Source organism: Camponotus floridanus, unplaced genomic scaffold, assembly GCF_003227725.1.
Source record: "Camponotus floridanus strain SB8 unplaced genomic scaffold, Cflo_v7.5 scaffold23, whole genome shotgun sequence".
In the NCBI taxonomy this organism is placed as follows: domain Eukaryota; kingdom Metazoa; phylum Arthropoda; class Insecta; order Hymenoptera; family Formicidae; genus Camponotus; species Camponotus floridanus.
This window is the reverse complement of record NW_020229359.1, coordinates 2,156,364-2,175,947: the sequence shown is the minus strand read 5'-3', so window position 1 is coordinate 2,175,947 and position 19,584 is coordinate 2,156,364. Positions and strand designations below refer to the sequence as shown.

General features: G+C 29.6%; 3 protein-coding genes across 5 annotated transcripts; 1 reads left to right on the top strand and 2 right to left on the bottom strand.

Moving 5' to 3' along the window:
* Nucleotides 1-527: 527 nt before the first annotated feature.
* Nucleotides 528-1,904, bottom strand: LOC105249447 (signal recognition particle 14 kDa protein). Of its 2 annotated transcripts, XM_011254922.3 has the most exons (5): nt 1,740-1,904; nt 1,467-1,618; nt 1,321-1,393; nt 974-1,086; nt 528-898 (listed from the first exon to the last, which is right to left on the bottom strand). In XM_011254922.3, the coding sequence occupies exons 2-5, from the start codon at nt 1,488-1,490 to the stop codon at nt 782-784; spliced, it is 327 nt and encodes a 108-aa protein (XP_011253224.1). In that variant the 5' UTR covers nt 1,491-1,618; nt 1,740-1,904; the 3' UTR covers nt 528-781. The 2 variants fall into 2 exon arrangements, with proteins under 2 accessions (XP_011253224.1, XP_025264569.1); XM_025408784.1 differs by lacking the exon at nt 1,740-1,904 and having other exon boundaries at nt 1,467-1,626.
* Nucleotides 1,832-5,096, top strand: LOC105249448 (transmembrane emp24 domain-containing protein bai). Of its 2 annotated transcripts, XM_011254923.3 has the most exons (6): nt 1,832-2,144; nt 2,846-2,975; nt 3,146-3,216; nt 3,370-3,372; nt 4,324-4,450; nt 4,689-5,096. In XM_011254923.3, the coding sequence occupies exons 1-6, from the start codon at nt 1,965-1,967 to the stop codon at nt 4,808-4,810; spliced, it is 633 nt and encodes a 210-aa protein (XP_011253225.1). In that variant the 5' UTR covers nt 1,832-1,964; the 3' UTR covers nt 4,811-5,096. The 2 variants fall into 2 exon arrangements, with proteins under 2 accessions (XP_011253225.1, XP_011253226.1); XM_011254924.2 differs by lacking the exon at nt 3,370-3,372 and having other exon boundaries at nt 1,833-2,144; nt 4,689-5,095.
* A 2,332-nt stretch (nt 5,097-7,428) lies between these two features.
* LOC112637063 (uncharacterized MFS-type transporter C09D4.1-like) lies at nt 7,429-15,979 on the bottom strand. Its single transcript, XM_025408748.1, has 8 exons — nt 15,887-15,979; nt 15,090-15,311; nt 11,338-11,562; nt 9,780-9,921; nt 9,131-9,351; nt 8,856-8,959; nt 8,304-8,414; nt 7,429-8,109 (listed from the first exon to the last, which is right to left on the bottom strand). Exons 1-8 carry the CDS (start codon nt 15,977-15,979, stop codon nt 7,791-7,793), a joined length of 1,437 nt encoding a protein of 478 aa, XP_025264533.1. The 3' UTR covers nt 7,429-7,790.
* Between the last annotated feature and the right edge of the window lie 3,605 nt (nt 15,980-19,584).

Below are 19,584 nucleotides of genomic sequence, written 5' to 3'. Positions count from 1 at the left end.
TGAAAATTGTTGCCCGAAAAAATTTATTTAGTCGACTGGAGACGAGCGATAAATCGATCGTATATTTTTGCAACTGAAAATCTAACACCATAAATTTCGCGAAACAAAAATTCGTGTCATTCCAAACAATATTTCTGCGACAAACGATTAGACAGATGATATATCTCGAAGTGTTATTCAAGCCAGTGATTTCCTATTGTTTGGAAGACAATATAACATCGGAATTTAATGTCTTTGAAATTTTTTCAATACAAAAAGTGCGATAAAAATAGAAGAAAAATGACGCGCTCTAGATATTTAAATTTTATAATAAAAATTATTATTCTATCATATAACTTAATAAAAAAATAAGAAAATATGAAAGATATAGTATCAAAATATAAGAGGAATGAAGAACATTACTTCTTGAATTTATGTTCAAACTAATAAATCGATAAAAATGAGCTTAATGTAAAGTCCTTTTAAATTTCATGTCCCAACATTATCAAATATTTTTCTCCTGATCTAGCTCGAATAATTGTCCCGAATAATGGAATATTGCTTTATTACGATTGCATTGAGTTTATGAAAATGCGCATTTGTAAAATGCGACTGTATATATGTGCTTTCATAACAATATTATTTACTTTTTGTACATTAGTCTATACAAAATGTTGCACAAAACGCACCCTCCTCGTCGGTTTACGCAGTAGACAAATGTCGACATATGGCGAACACAGTATATAAAAAAGTTTTAATAACAAAGAAATGAACCACTGCTATGCAGTTAGTCCTCGTTTGGTCAGTGAACCTTCGGCTTTGCTGATTTCGCCTTCTTCAGCTTCTTCAACCCACTTATATTTGTCTTTAACAGATTCCAATATGCCTGTTGGAATTTGTTTACATCTTTGGAATGAATCTGAAATATAAAAATATCATGTTAGGAAGAGGTAAATGAGCTATTGTCATCTGCCAATTAAAAACAGATACATACAACAGTGGAGATTTTCTTATTGCGAAAAGATGCTCGAACTAGGCAAAGATACTCCGTTGGAGTTGGCAGAGGAGGCCTGCCTTTCCTGGGCACAGGTTTGTTATGTCCATTGACTGCAAGAGAGATAAAAATACGGTTTTAAAGAGAGGGAAGATCTGCATAAAAATAAAAAAAAATATATAGATGTTTATTGAATCTCTCTTTTTCTTTTCTTGTCAAACATATGTAATTCCCCAGAGTTAAAAAGGTTAATGTTTTCCAAATAGATTAATAGAAGCGTGAAATTTTTTTTCTGAAATTTTAGGAACGAATGAATAACAAACGGAGGATAAATAAAAAATACTCACATCTTTTAATAGTGAGCGATACTGAACCAGACAGACGCGACTTCTCAAAGAGTTTGGTTAGCTCCGCTAAGAACTGCAATCAAGATTCACAGAAAATTAGTCTATCGCGTTTCAGGGAGCGATTCGCCGACGAAATGTCAAATTACCGCGTCGTTCTCCAACAGGACCATTCTGACGATAGTATCATATGTTAAACGTCAAAAGGCATGAAAGCAATCGCCCGAAAGGATTGGACCAGAGGTTAGAAACTGCAGCCGCGATTTCTTGCTTTTGACAGAAGCATCGACTACGCGAAACTCTTAGAAGATCCACCCACCAGAAGTCAATCGTAATAAGTGTCAAAAAAATTCCAAGAAATTATATAATATTTTTGTCTCGCAAAACGTATACAGTAAAAATCGTGAGAAATATTTTCTTACAATCATAAACATTCGTATCCTTCAAAACACGTGAAAATCGGGATCAGTCAGGTGAAGATACGTCGAGTCGGTGTCCTCTCTAAATCATTACTAGTAACTTAATGGCCAATGGCTGCCACCTCATCGTGATGTTGACGAGTGTCTGTAAATGTGGAACTTGCTGGTGATACGTTGAGGCTCGCTGGAGCTTTTTCAGGACGATCGTCGACGATAACAACAGCCAGGATGAGTCGCGCTCACGTTGGAGCTTTCCTGGCGATCTTCTTGATCGCTCAGGCACACGGTATCATGTTCTACCTGGAACCAAATACCCACAAGTGTCTCAAGGAGGAGGTCCAAGCGGATGTGCTCGTCACGGGCGAGTACGAGGTGTCCGAGGCGATGGGTCAGAAGACCGATTACGTAGTGAGTAGATTGCGATTTGTATATCGTAGGATGCCTTTTCATTCATTTTCTCATTTCTTTTGTCGAAGTAATCCTGTAAGAGTGAAGGTTAGGAAAGACATACATATGACACATGTCAGTTTCGTTGTGGACTCTGACAGTTGTCAGAGAAAATTTCGCGTTTCCTTCAAATATAATAATATATAAATAAAATTGACTAAAATAATAATAAAATTTACAAAAAAAATTTACAAAAAATTTACAAAAAAAAATGGACATTTAAATCTTTGCATTTTCTTAATTTTTTCACGTTAAATTTTAGTATTTATTTCCATCTATATGAGTTTACATTATCCATTTATTTTGTTTCACTTTTCTTTATTTTACATAGGCATCGTCAAGATAATGAGATACCGAGACATATATTATTATTTTGGACAGTACCCTTTCCTTTCTAATCGTTTCCGATATTTAACACTTTGTTATATATTTTTTATATCACCATCACATTTGCGCTGAAGATGACCTAAAAATAGGGTCGAAACGTCGACTATCCTTTCATTGTCTTTGTTTTTTTCATATTTTTTATTGTATAATAAATAAATAAATGTGTTATAACACTCGACTCGTATTGCTATTGAAATTGATTTGTTAATTTTATATTTCGAGTCTTATACTTTTTATTATTTATAAAATTTACATGAATAATGTTTTGTTCACAGATACAGGATTCCAACGGACACATATTGTCCCAGAAGGAGGATATTCCTTATGGGAAGTTGTTGAAATTCTCCTTTGTAACTGAAACTTACAATACTTTTGAAATATGCTTTGCTTCACATGTTCCAAATCGTATGTATACTTGGGTTTTTTATTTTATTTAATTTGTCATGCTGTGTCTTGTTGCAAAATTAATAGTGATTTGATTAGGCTACTAGACTGGACCAGTATATATAAATTTATATATTTAATAAATTCTTACATAAAATATAATTTTTATTTATATGTGTGTGTGATTTCAGATCAACGTGGGATCAGACAAGAGGTCTCACTAATCATAAAACGTGGTATCGAAGCAAAGAGTTATGAAGGCGTAAGTCTATACAACATACATCATTATAAATAATTATATTTATTATACAAATCATGTATATATCTATCCTATCTCCTACATCATTTAACGAGAAACTATCTGATCTTATTTTGTCTACTTTCTCTTTATATGTGGCTTATTTCCGCGATGCAGTTGGTAAAGTAGAGTTTTCAATATTATGTTTTCACATAGCATGCATTTTGTCATAAACAGGAATTTGTATATGATAGCCAGTTTTAAGATTAAACTGTTAGAGCGTAGTACAATTTCATTACTTCGCATGATTTTATTGCCGATTCCATTAATGGAAGACTATTGGAGTTATTATTTCATTTGCACACACACAATAAATGTTTGACACTAGAATCAATTATATTAACTCTATTAATTGATTATTAAATTCTGTTGAAGAATTTTTTACTATTAATCCTGTCTATGTATTAATATTTGAAAATAATATTTTGATTATTAAGTATTATTGAAATTATCTAGAAAATATCTTACATTTCAATGATTAGATTTTTTAAAAATTATGTTAATGGTACATCCCTGTATCACAGTAATATAATAACATATGCTAATATTAAATGTTTCAGCTTTTTTTCATAATATTAAATAAATTTGATACAAAATACTAAATAAACTTGATTGTACAATATCCTTCAGAAATTACAATATATCTTGTGGTTATATCATAATATTTTTGTTTCTAAAAGAAGTTAATATATAAATTTATATAAATTAAAATATTTGATTATTTAAGTATTTTTGAGTGGATATTTTGTGCAGTTTCTTTGGTACAAAACTTAAACTCAAAATAAGGTCTTTAAAAATCCAAAGATTTTAATAACTAATTTTCTAAATAATTAGTCAACTTTATCTCACTTGACTGCTCAAAGATTAGAGTTATTATAATCTTAGAACTTGCGACATTGCCTAATAATATTTTCTGTTGCTTTCTACAAAACACATACACAATTATTCATTGTTTGGCTTTAATTTTATATAGTAAATGTGTTCTTTTTTTTTCGATTAATTTTCGATACTAACAAGATCATTGAGACTATCACTAATTTCCGTGAGAATTATTATTTTCTTTATTGATAGATCGGCGAAGCAGCCAAGTTAAAACCAGTAGAAGTGGAATTAAAACGATTGGAGGACTTGTCTGAGGCGATAGTGCAAGACTTTGCCAGAATGCGCAAGAATGAGGAAGAAATGAGAGATACAAATGGTAAGAAAAAAAATATTACTTGGAAAGAAAAACATTGCTTAGGATAAATACAAGATATTCTGCAAATATTACTTTTTCAAATAACAGAGAAAATAGTTTTATTAAAAATTAGAATAAGCTTCCAAATTTTAAATAATTGATACAAATTAAAATAGTTTATTCATTTTCGTAATTTTGTATTGCTTTCATGCTACTCGATAATCTAATTAATGACAAATGGGTGTTTTTTTTATTTCAGAGGCCACAAACACTCGAGTGCTATATTTCAGTTTATTCTCGATATGCATTCTTTTCGGTTTATCTACATGGCAACTCTTCTACTTCCGACGTTTCTTTAGGATGAAGAAACTCATAGAATAGATTCGTAACAAATACATTTATTTTTTGAATTTCAGTTTTTGTTATTTACAACTTCATATTTAAATGTGAATTTACATCATAATCTACTTTTTATATTTGCAACAACATAAAAACAAGTAAACTTTTATGACATAAAAGAAATAATTTTGAAATAAACAGGAAAAGAAATGTCAGTCATGTTACCATATTTCAATCAATGTAAAATACGATAGGACTTTTCATCTCACCATACATTACACATATATCACATTATTGAGGATGTAATATTTAAAAAAAATGTAAGATAAAAGTTTTCTTAAATAAAAAATTATTAATATAATATTTATGTTTTTTAATCTCTAGTTGCATACAAACATCTAACTATAAATTAGTCTAGCTATAAATTATACGCTTCGATACTATATAATAAATAAATATAATATAAAAAATATATATGTTCGATACTATAATAAATAAATATAATATAAAAACAAATATATTAAATATTTTATTATATAAGAAATTTATATATATTATTTTATATTGATACTTAATAATGTGTGTGTAAATTTTTATTATATCAATATTAACACAACAGATTCGTACTTTTTAAGATATATATATTACATAAATTGACATTTCTCTTTTATAATATGTATAGAATCTCTTTCATAACATATTGATCAATATATAAATATAATAGTACTTTCATAGTATATGAACTATATATAAAATGTAAAAAAACAGATCATTGTTGTATCATTTTATTTACAAAATAGAACTATCTTATGAAAACAATAAATGGTTTAAAAAATATAATGAAGGAATTTCGCTTGGAAAACAATTAATTTGTCGGTTTAAAGGCGAATATTAAAATATGTCTTAGAATGGTTTAAAAAAGATATTAATATCGATCGATTTAAAAAATATAAAACACTATTAGTTTGTATATATCTTAATTAAATATCGTGTATTTCATATATAAATAAAAATCTAACATTATAAAACCTAAATGCTCTCTTACTTACATTTTTACTTCTAGAGAAATTAAATTAATGGCACACAAACGATCGTAGAAGTTTTAAAGTGCAATTTTATATTCGCAGTATGCTCTTATCGCTAAATATGACGCGACTTCCTTTTTAAGATGAAATATTTTATATTTGAGTGAATGTATTGTTACACACAAGACACTGCCAAGTTTGCCCGAGCTAATTTGTAAAAATATATACTCTAATAAAATGTTTGACCTTCAACGACTTTCGGATTAAGAAAATAACGTATATTTATATTTTACTAAATTTTTTATCAGAAGATAATCAAGCAATGGAATTACAAAATGGAATTCGACGTAACAACGTAACGATTCAAACGCTTAATAGATACAAGAAAAAAATATTTAAATCATGACAAGAAAGTTACATTTCATATATGTATATCGTAATAAATTATGATTTTATATAGGATTAATTCTCTCTCTCTTTCATAAATACCTATACATTTTAACAAAATGCTCATCTTTCAAAATAGGGAAATAATTTACGGTTTTGTACTGTATTAGAGTTATATAATTTATAAATAACTATACATTAAAAAAAAACGCTCGTCTTTCGACATAGGAAAACAATTTACACTAAATATTTCTTTATCACAAAACGTGCAATTAAAATTGTAGTTTCAAAACGGTAAATAGTATTTCGAACTAGATACTACTACCAGATGGAATAAATCCAAAAAATACATAGTTATACATTGCGACAATAAAATAATATATCGTATTCATTGCGAAGGACTATAATCGCTATTATCGTTTTAATGCAATAATTATTAGTGGATATTAATCCATAATAATTCCACGAGATAAAAAAGATGAAATCTGTATTTGTTGCTGTTATATTACGCTCATTTCTACTTATTTTATTAAAATAACATTTATTTATTAAAATAATATTTATTATCGCAATAACTTGCACTGCCATTATTAATAGGCTTATTATTTTTAATTATTTCATATATATCGTTCGTACAATATCCATCTGCAACAAATATTTGCGCGGCTAAAAATTTGTACAGATTCACAATTATGCATTTCCTAAATTACAGTTATGCAACAAAAAATTCGTTTCAATATATCTTAATTCAGATTAAGGAATTTACTTTTTGTATTTTGATTATATATTAACATTACTCATCAACATTAAATAGGAAGACATGTGAAAATTGAAAAAAATGTAAAAAATAAAGAGATTTGATTTGATTAAAATTGATTGTTACAAATATATGAAAATATAATTTTAGAACACATAAATTTTTAAAAATTTTCCTTCAGGCTTTCATAATTAATAACTCATGGTGAAATTAATTCGCTAATTTTTGACATAATTAATTAATTGTTGCATACATTAACATTAATTGTTGCATACATTAACATTATCTAAAACTACAGCTTACCTGAGATAAAGAAGGCTAACTAACGGGATTCAGAGAAGATTTCTAATGATTTTTCATTGTCATTTATATGTTCAATAGAACATTTTGTATTTCCATTATATCTAAAAATATGTAACGTGGAGACAAAAAAATAAATATATATATTTTTTCTTTGAACTCTCCGACAAATCTGGCTATTAAATCTTTTTACATAAAATTGGACCATTATTTCTAAAGACATCTTTTTAACACATTTTTTTAGATATTTCTAATTTTCAAGTTTTCTAGCACTTAGATATTAAGCGCTAAGTCAAGTCTTGAAAAATAAACATCTGAGAATCTTATGAAAAATAACAATGTTTTTCTTAGCGTAGTATGCAACTAGTCTTTTTTAGAACTCCTAGTTTCGAGGAAGATATATTTTCCCTCGTTAGGTACGCGTGACTCAGAGAAACGGCGCTACTCTTGGCGCATATAGTATGTACTCATGTGAGGAATAAATTAAGTCCCAAATGAACTATAACGACGTGTCGTGGAGAAAATTGTCGAGGCGGAAATCGGTCGTACCAAGCTATTCATCGCTGATTGTTACATTTGATGTAACAAATGTTTCTGCTGTTCTTTTCTGCTGTTCCTTCGCGTTTTGGCGTCTCAGATCGTTGGGTATTATGAACGCGAGCAAGATGCCAATTCCAAGTCCGATGCACATCGCAATGTTTGCCCATAAATCGCCCCATTTTCCAAACAAAAAACTGTAGAGCATCGTGAAGATAAAGCTGAAGACTTCCATCGCCGCGTTCAACAGACCCGCCGCCGTTCCTTCCGGTTCCGGATATGTAAGCTCAGCAGCGAACTCAAAAGCGACCGATAGATAACCGCTAATGAAGAAGCTAGAAACAAATTTTTAAAAAATTCTAAATTAAAGACGACGGTTATCTATCAAATGCGCGAATTTTTAAGGAAAGAACAATAAATTTTAATGAGAAAATTTAATTTTAATAAAAGACCAAAATGTTTCTAAGAATAAAATATTTCTTCTAAAAAGTTTTTGCGAACGATATAATAAATATAATCTAAATTTTACCTCAAAATGCTGGTCGTGATGTAGATAACATATATCCCTTTGCTATCCAGTGTCACAGTAAAGATTATCATTCCTATGAAATCGCATAGGCAGACTACTAGCGTTGTCTCCCTGAAAATTTACAGATTCTCCTTGTCTTTTTAATTTTTTAATAGATTTTAATTCATATCATTCGATTTAATAATCTATTTGATGAATTATTTGCAATATAAGATCTTATCTCTTGATAAGATAATTTTTATCATAAACTTAATTCACCGATTTGAAAAAATCAAGGTAAATTGTTAAATTACAACAATTATCTATCAGTTACGCGCATGGAAAAGATAATGAATCTTTTTGAGATAGAAATCTTTAACAAAATCTGGCATCAAAGTATAAAGCGTTTTATAGCAAATCACTTTAAATAGAAATCAATGTTTATAAATTAAAAAACGCATATCGTGAAACTCGTAACATTGCTATTGTTAAAATAGTACTAATTTTGAATAAAATGATATATTGTTGAATAGTAATCATGACTCGCTCTCTTCGTAGAATCTGATTACTCACTTGAACTTGTGTGTTTTATCTAATATAACACCGCTTATAACACAGTTCAACACCCCGATGCAAGTCATCGTTAAGCCGATACGACCAACGTCCTCTTCATGTCCCTGAGAGGAAGAAAAATAGCAAATTCTATCATTTTTCAGAGAATCAAAAAAAATTCACATAAAATTGAAATACTTAACATTAATAATTCTAACAATTTTTGTATAAGATTAGAATCCAAAAAAAAATCCAAAGAAGCGAGAATTTGTAATTTTTTGGAGGAAAATACCTACCGGGAAATATTTGAGAATAACTTGATTTAACAGGGTGCTTATGGCGCTAAAGACGCCCATATTGATGCCATAGCTGACTAAAAGGAAAATGAAACCGATATTGGTGAACAGCCTTTTGATGGAACGAGAAAATGTCTCATTTCCGAAAATGTCCCATTTCTTGTTCTCTTTTTGCATAACTTGAGCAAGGCTAGGTGGTAAAGGCGGTGCCGACTTGAAAACTATAAATTATACTAGTTTCAATTAAGCGATAAAAGAAAATGTGATTTGACAGTAAAATTTCGAAGCTGATTAAGGGGGTTAAACTTGACGAAATATATTATTTGCTCTAAAATATATTTTTCTGACGAAATACCATTTATAAAATATAATGTGTGATGTTTTGTAAGAGAATTATCTGTAAAAAATATGTTTTATTTATTATAAAATATTTTTTTAATTATAAAATTATATAAAATGATTTCTTTTATATTCTTGTTTTTCAGCAATCTTTTTGCAACGAAAGATTCAAATCATTAAATCATCGAAATATGGATCATATTAATTATCACTTGTGAGTAAAATATTTTTTATTAAATTTTTCAGCTTCGAAATTTTATTTTATTCGAATACTATACAACTATACGATATAAATGGAAGCTATACGTACAAAATAATATAAGAACTAGCACGAGCATCGTGAGACCCGCAACGATATAGAACATAAGTCGCAATCCCTTTTCGATGTTGCAAATATCGTCGCTGTTGGGCACTAACATCGGTGGAAATAAGAAACCGATAGCTATACCCAGCTGCAACACAAAGTCAAGGGATAAATGCCCGATAAGAAGTTGTTTTTGAATTCCAGGAAAAAGATTTTGAAAGAAATATTTGCTCTGTTCAATCTTTTTCGGTTGAAGTATAAATAACAATGCTTATCTTGGGGACGTTCATCATATACTCGTATTTATAACAAACAAAATTAATATCGCTTATATTTTCATCATATTTTTACAAGTTTACTTATCTGTTATCAAAGCGGTTATCAGAACGGTTACCTTTTCAACTATTGAGAAACAAATTATATCTGTTTATGTGTCAATGAAGTGTATTTCAAAAGAAAACGCCTCTTCTCTCAATGAAAATTATATTTGAAAAGCAAATTTATTCATTTTTTCAATAATACGAAAGAAAATGTGAATTTTATGTTTTCTAGTTAAATTGTAAAAATTTTAAGAGGAAAAATAAAAAAGAGACATACTTTCTCTTACAAAATTCCTCCAGCATGTCAGAAATTCGCAACACAATTAAATATGAGAATTGAACTTATTATATGTATAGTAATAATCATGGACAATGCAAAAATTTAAAAAAAAATTTTTAATGTTTCGTTAATGCATCGTTCTTTCCGATTGAAATTATGTAAAATTAAATTGAATTATACTTCGTTGAATAAAAATGCATGCAGATATGCAATAAATGTGAAAGTTATTAATTTGAACAAGGGAAATGTCAAGATATCCAATTATTTCACAACAATTATTTTGCAATCTGTATAGACGAGAAAAATAATTTGAATTAATATCCATATCGCGCTCAATAAATTTATTTATGTCATCATTGAATTACATCAATTATCTATTATCATGCACTCTTGATCCGAGCAATCAGAAGTAATTTTATTACCGATTTTATTAGTCGATTAACAATTGGTGTTTCTTTTTTCTCTATATAGTTAATACATTGTAGAGAGAGAGATAGATATTGCATTACTCATTACATTGTAATTCTTTCATTCTTCTTACGAAGATATTTGTACAAATATAACGAAAGAGAAGAGAGAGAGATTTGTACAAAATTAAATTCTTATATTATTAAAAAATATAGTAGTAATTCTTATATTATTAAAAAATAATTATTATTATTATAAATAATAATAATAATTATTATTATTATAAATAATTATTATTATTATAAATAATAATAATTAATATAATTTTTTTAATTATTTTGATTTTTAAATTTTAAAATTTTTAAAATACATTTTTAATATAATTAAAGACACAAAAATAAAAGTAACGTTGTAACGAATATATAATAATAAAAAAATTAATTAAAAAATATTACAAAATGTAAGTTATCAAATTTCTTCGAAACATCGTTCGTGGAATTCAAGTTCCATTCTGAAGAACATATTTTAATGATACGTACATAAGATATTTACGTACCTGATTGCCGAAGATACCGATGCTACAAGCACTACTAACTTGATCAGGCCCAAACCAAACAGCGGCCAATCGGGCTGGAACTGATAGAACGAAGATTTGACTTACTGCCACCACAGTTTGTCCGAGGAACGTGATCCAGAAGCGATCGGTAGCTATGCTGAATACCTTTATCCAGGAACCGAGGGCGTTTCCGAGTGCCCCGAAGATCACGGCGTATCTGAGGCCCTAAAATCCCATTCCCATCCCCGGTAATTTAGATGTTATTAAGAGGAAATCTGCTGATACTATGCGAAATGAAATTTGTTCGATCAGCATCAACGATTACTTGAAAAGCTATCCTGTTGACAGTAGTGCGTTTACCTATGGGCTTTTGGGGCTGGAGCCCTAGGGAGCCAAAGCGCCAGGGGCGCCATAGCTTTAAAATATGAAAAATTAGAAATGTACGTTTCGATCCTTCTTTCGGATCATCCTCAGCAAATTGTGAATCGGATCAAGTAATGATGTATATTTTTGTATGTAGTTTTTGTAATTTGCTTTGAGGATGATATGAAGAAAGCATCGAAACGTACATTTCTTAGAATAAAGAAATTTAAAGAAAAACGAACAAAGTTTTTTGCGCCTTATTTTCGCGCCTGGCTCTTATTCTTTTTCCTGAATCTTTAGTTCGACTCGCGGCTTTTGTTTAACGTTTTACTAGCGAAAGAGATTCGAGCGGAAAACAATGAACGAGTGGAACATTCAATTGTTTCTGTGTCGCAGACTGCCACGATAAACCGCAGCTAGCGCAGCTTTTAGGCAAACGTGTTGCGTCTTGATCACGATTACTTTAAATTTTTTATATTCTTCTGTTGCGTTTAATGCACTAATATGAAATGTTTAACAAAAAGTTGAGTGGTAGTGCAAGAAGAAAATTAAATGCTGAAAAGTCTAAAAAGGAACAAGAAGTGCTTGATAAAGTTCCAAAATTGAAGAATTTTTTTGTGCCGACACAAAAATATGTGTCTGAAACCGAAAATTCAAATAATAATGTTGAAAAGTGAGTTACTCTTTAATTTTTATCGTGCAATACTCGTATTTTTAAATTCTTGAGTAATCAGACACTCGCATTTAGTGGATGTATTGTCTGGCCGTTCTTTTGGATTTATTCATTTTTTATAGCGTGAGCGTGGAGGAATTGACAGAACAAAACGAGATTGAAAACGAATCTAAAGTTTTGAATATTGATATCACGACATATGATACATTAAAGATAACTAAAGAAATTAAAATCAATGATAATGAAATTGACATTGAAGATCCGGAAACGTGGAAGGAAGGCCACGCATTCATTAGTTATATATTAAAAAATCAGCCAAATCAAGACATAGATGCATTAGATTTTTCAACCTCGCTTATCGTTGGAGCTACTCAAAATAGATATGCAAGAAAAAGTTTGTTTTTTCGAAAATTAAAAAATATGGAAGTTGGAAAACGAGATTGGATGATATATTCTCGAACAAGCGGGAAAATATTTTGTATATATTGTAAGCTTTTTGGTGATAAAGAAAATAGCTTCTGCGCAGGATTTAAAGATTGGAAACATGAAGAAAGAATTGCTCAACACGAGATATCTTCCTCTCATCAAAAATCGGCTGGATTGTTCTTGACAAGATCTAAAATTGAAGGGCGTATAGATACAGGTCTCGAAATACAATTGGTCAAAGAAAAAAATTATTGGTGCATGGTGCTAGAAAGAATTTTATCTGTGATAAGATTTTTAGCTTCACGTGGATTGGCTTTTCGTGGTAGTAATGAGCAATTTTTTAATTCTCGCAATGGAAATTTCCTTGGAACTTTGGAGCTGTTGGCGGAATACGACGATTTTTTAAAGGTTCATATTGCACAGCATGGAAACAAAAAGAAAGGACACGTTTCATATCTATCGAATACAATCTGCGATGAATTTATCGAGATATTAGGAGAACACGTTAGAAAATCTATTGTCCACGAATTAAAAAATGCAAAATACTTTTCTATAATTGTCGACTCAACACCAGATATCGAAAATGTTGACCAATTAACTATTGTTATTCGATATGTTTCTGCCAATAGTTGTCCTGTAGAGCGTTTTTTATTATTTTTACCAAATGTTGGACACAAAGGAGAGCAAATGGGTATCGCAGTTTTGAAAACTTTGGAAGATTTAAATATTGATTTTCAAAACTGCAGAGGTCAATCATACGACAACGCTGCAAATATGTCTGGGTGTTATAATGGATTGCAGGCATGGCTTGCAAAGGAAAACAAATTGGCTTTTTATTTTCCTTGCGCGGCGCATTCTTTAAATCTAGTTGGAAACTGCGGAGCTGATTGTTGTCTAGAAGCCACCAGGTTTTTTTTATTTGTGCAAAATATATATGTATTTTTTTCTGGATCACCAGCTAGATGGGAGATTATGAGAAAACACTTATTGACATCGGACTCTAATCTAGTACCAAAAAGACTAAGTGAGACTCGTTGGTCAGCCAGAGCGGACGCTATAAAAGCTTTGTCTTTAGGATATAGTTGTTTTCGAAATGCTTTAGAAGAGCTTAAAATTGACTGCAGTCAAAAGCAAACAACTAGAATAGAAGCACAATGTTTTATTAACTCATTGAATAACCTTGAAATTGCGATTATCTGTGAAATTTGGAATGATATTTTACAAAAATTTAACGCTACAAATAAAAGTTTGCAAAATATTAATATTGATTTGGAAACTGTGGTAAAATTGTATAATTCTTTAAAGGATTATCTCTTAAATCTTAGAACAATGGAATACTTTCTGGATTTTGAAAAAAGAGGCAGAGAAAAATCTGGCTGTGAGGAGTACGATTCTAAACGTAATCGTAAAAGAAAGCGCCACTTTGATAAAGGTGCAGAAGCTGAGACTGTTTTCGATGCCAGAGATGCAATGAAAATCAAAGTTTATTTTCCAATTTTGGACAACCTTATCAATGCCCTAGAAAAAAGAGTGGCAAGCTATAAATATTATTCGGAAACATTTGGATTTCTAAGTAAGCTACAACTTCATTCTGAATTTGGAAATGATCAACTAAGAGTTTGCGCGAAAAATTTAGTAAATGTATAATTGCGATCTAGAGGACGAGCTTATTGAAGAAATCATTCAATTTAGATACTTTATCCAGAATGAAGAATTTCCTTCCGATATTCCACTTCCAGTATCCTATTTAAAATTAATACAGGAAAATAAAATTCAAGCCACTTTTCCAAATATCGAAGTGGCAATAAGAATATAAATATTAAAAATTATTTAATAATATGCTGTTTATTCATTTGGAGAAGGAGGGAGCTAGATCGGGGCGCTCAAAGATCACAAGCCCCTGGGCGCAATTTTTATAAACGCGGCCCTGCCTGTTGATGTCCCAATTGTATCCAAACTCGTTTATTCGAATGTAAAATTGTTTATTTTAAATGGGCAGAAATGTCATCGTTCTCGATGATGAGATAAGGTGCTATACATATACTACAAGTTCTTAATAAATTATGCAAACTTTATGTTTCCTCATGATTCGCTATTGTATCTAGAAAAATCAGACGAATCAGGAAGTTCAATTTTTTGAAATTTATTGCCGCTTTTTAATAATTTAACAATCAACTAGATGAGAAGAAAAATGGCTTGTAAAAAAAACGATTGTACGATAATTTCTAATAATAGTATATAAGTCTCCAATATATTCCGTTCTACTCTACCTAATAAAATTATTACTTACGAATTTATCGAGCAGATAACTGGCGGGAAATATCAATGGTATATATGTTATCATAAATATCATGCTTGTCATGTCTATCAGAAAACTCGAGACATTGTAATAGCGCATTACAATGTTCGTTATAACACTGTATTGGACCCACTGCATGGAGTTGCTCGCGCTATACAATACGAAGAGAACAAGCATCAGCCATCTTTTCTTGTAAATTTTAATCTCCAGATCCTGTAATTAATGACATCCATTCTCGATTTTGTATATAATATACTGATTATCTAAATATTGTTACGTATAATTTAGCGGCGTTATAAGCCTCTTGTTAACAAAAGATCGAAAACTATGAAGATAATCATAGCTCATTATGTATTATTATATATCAAAAACAATATTAAATTATGTTGTTTTTTGTACATATTATTATAGATAAAAATGACATTGAAGCATTTTTCAGACAGTTTCATTTAAGGAAATGCAGGATTATATCAAATTTTTTTCTCTATAGAATCTCGTGATATTTTTCCGAAAAAGTCCACTTCTTTTTTAAAAATATGATCTTGAAAGAGAAAATAACAGGAATTTAAAAGGAAAATTTTAATTGCATATATCACATAAATTAAAATTTAATAATCTAAGATTTAAATAATTAATAGTTCACTGAAATAAAAGCTAAGTATATCACGTCAACTCGAAGCGAAGACTCTTTCATTAATTTTCCTTTTTTTTTGTTTGTTCTCAATTTTCTTTGTTTGTTCTAAATTGTCTTTGTTTGTTTGAATTTATTCGATAACAGAATTATTCACCTGTGTCGATTGCATACCACCTTCAATGGGCTTTACATAATCGCCAGAAGCTTTTCCCATTTTTTCAGATATTTGTGTTTGTTCTGACTCCATCATAGAATGAAAACTGAAACTTTTATTTTTTATTTTATTAATATGAAAGTAATTTTAATGAATTGTTGAGATTTTCGCGATTAAAATGATATCAAACACGACGTAAATCGGATAATTTTTAATTAGTCTGATAATAAAAAAATTTTGATTATATATATTTAACTACATTTATCCGATTGACACCGTGTTTAATATTATTTTAAAAATTTTGCAAAATTTTCATTATTCCATGTAATAAATGTCTATGTAATTATAATTATGGTATTTATGGTTGCGCAGTCAAATATGAAAATTTCTACACATTTCTACACACACACACACACACACACACACACACACACACACACACACACACACACACACATATACATATAATTATCATTATACATATACGTAGTATAATGTGGCGTGCAAAAGTTTCCGGCCAGTAACATTTTGCACTCTAATTTATAAAAAAAAACCTAATAAAATTTTAACCATTATCAGGTGCTAATATAACATATAGGAAATAAAATAATATAGTGAAAGAATATTTTTTGTGTTCATAAAAGTATTTATAATTATAATTGTTATGTTTATGTGTACAAAAGTTTCCGGCCACGTAATATATTTTTCCCCGCAGTAGGATTTCAAAGAATTTTTTATGAATAGTATCGCATTGAATGTTTTTACTTAAGTTCGTAGAAAGTCGTCAAAACATAATATGGCTCACATACGCAAATTCAAATTCGTGAGGGAGTAATTAAGTTTTGAAAAGACGGAAAGTCTTCTCGTGAAATTGGTTCAATATTATCGATTATCGTATTATCGATAGGTAAATCAACTGTGAATGATATTATTGTTAAATATGCTGGATATGGTTTAAAAGATCGTCCGCGTAGTGGAAGGCCACGAAAAACATCTAAAAAAGTAGATCATATCATTAAACGCAAATCAACTGCGGATGTCAAGAAAACTGCTGCCGAAATTGCACGCGAGCTACAAGATGAAAACCTTGCCAATGTTAGCCGTAGTACCGTGACACGAAGACTACATGATGTGGGACTTTTTGGTCGTATAGGTATTAAAAAACCATTAATCAACAAAAAGAATAAGAAGGCCCGATTACAGTTTGCCAAAGATTACCAAAATTGGACAGTCGAAGATTGGAAAAAAATAGCTTTCTCAGACGAATCTAAATTTAATCTTTTTGGAAGCGATGGTAGACAACATGTACGACGTCCTATTGGTACCAGAAATGATGTTCGGTATCAAACCTACTGTAAAGCACGGCGGAGGAAGTGTGATGGTTTGGGGAGTTTTCTCTGCACAAGGAGTCGGTCCATTAGTCGAGATTAATGGAAATATAAACGCTGCTATTTACAAGGACATTTTAGAAAAAAATTTGTTAACATATGCTGAAGAAACATTGTCACAGGATTGGATATTTCAACAGGATAATGATCCCAAACACACTTCAAAATTGTTAAAACAATGGTTTTCTGCTTCAAATGTGAGAGTTTTAAGCTGGCCATCTCAATCACCGGACTTGAATCCAATTGAACACTTGTGGGATATGCTAGATCGTCAATTTCGAAAGCATACATATTCAAATAAAGCCGCATTATTCAAAGCGTTGAAAGAAGAATGGAATAAAATTCCGCCTGATTATATTAATCGTCTAATTCAGTCGATGCCACATCGTTGTGCAGCTGTAATCGCTGCAAAGGATATGGCTACAAAATATTAACATTAAAATAAAATTTAAATTAACTGATGTGCATTATAGAATACATTTATTAATAATTTTTCTCATAGTACAAAGTGGCCGGAAACTTTTGCACATGTAAATATAATAATTATAATAATAAATATTTTCATGAACACAAACAGTATTCTTTTACTATATTATTTTGTTTTCTATAACTTATGCTCACATCTTGTAATGGTCAAAAATCATTAAGTTCTTTTTTTAATAAATTAGAATACGAAATGTCACTGGCCGGAAATTTTTGCACGCCACTATAGGAAATATTTCTGCGTAACTATATTTGTGTATACGCAGACAAATATAATAAATGTCTATGTAACTATAATTATTGCACAGTCAAATATGTAAATTTCTACACACACACACACACGCGCGCGCACATATATATATATATATATATATATATATATATAATTATAAATTATACAAATATATTCCACAAAATATGTCAAAATATATAATCTAAATAGAAAGAGAAAAATTTTACAATATTTACCCTTTGATTGATGAATCACAGTCCATTTGGCGATCGTTAAGTGTCACAAATCTGGGTTTTTCTTTATTAATCAATGCATTCGACGTCGCGATGCTACTGCGTCGCTTGATAATAACTTTTATTAATAATATGTTACTTCTCTTCTGTCTTTTTAAACAAGTAACCTTAACGTGTCACTTCTATTCCTTGTTACACTATTCCGCACTATACTTTAATAAATGTATCTTTCAAACCTACGTATACATACATATTACACTATTTTGCACTATACTTTATCACATATACTTAATCACACGTATGTGCGCACATGCACACATATGATTTTGTCACTTAAAGCATTGTACATATCGAAGCAATAATCGTAAACACAGCGATGTGAACGCTGCTTGAGGGACAAATTCGCTTTGCGTGTGTGCGTGCGAGCATATGTACGTAAGACATTAGAAATGAAGAAGAAGAAAAACGAAAAATGTTTATATTTTACTAAATGATTTTTTATCACAAGATAAACAAGCAATGTAATTACAAAATGGAATTCGACGTAACAACGTAACGATTCAAACGCTTAATAGATACAAGAAAAAAATATTTAAATCATGATAAGAAAGTTACATATACGTATATCGCAATAAATTATGATTTTATATAGGATTAATTCTCTCTCTCTTTCATAAATACCTATACATTTTAACAAAATGTTCATCTTTCGAAATAATTTACGGTTTTGTAAGAACAGAGTTATATAATCTATAAATAACTATACATTTTAAAAAACGCTCGTCTTTGAACATAGGAAAATAATTTACACTAAATACTTCTTTATCACAAAACGTGCAATTAAAATTGTAGTTTCAAATAAATAGTATTTCAAACTAGAATATATTGTAAATAATATATCGTATTTATTGCAAAAGACTATAATCGCTATTATCATTTTAATGCAATAATTATTAGTGGACATTAATCCATAATAATTCCACGAGATAAAAAAGATGAAATCTGTATTTGTTATATTACGCTCATTTCTACTTATTTTATTAAAATAACATTTATTTATTAAAATAATATTTATTTATTATTGCAATAACTTGGATTGTCATTATTAATAGGCTTATTATTTTTAACTATTTCATATATATCGTTCGTACAATATCCATCTGCAACAAATATTTGCGCGGCTAAAAATTTGTATAGATTCACAATTAGGCATTTCCTAAATTACAATTATGCAACAAAAAATTCGTTTCAATATATCTTAATTCAGATTAAGGAATTTACTTTTTGTGTTCTGATTATATATCAACATTACTCATCAATATTAAATAGGAAGACATGTGAAAATTGAAAAAAATATAAAAA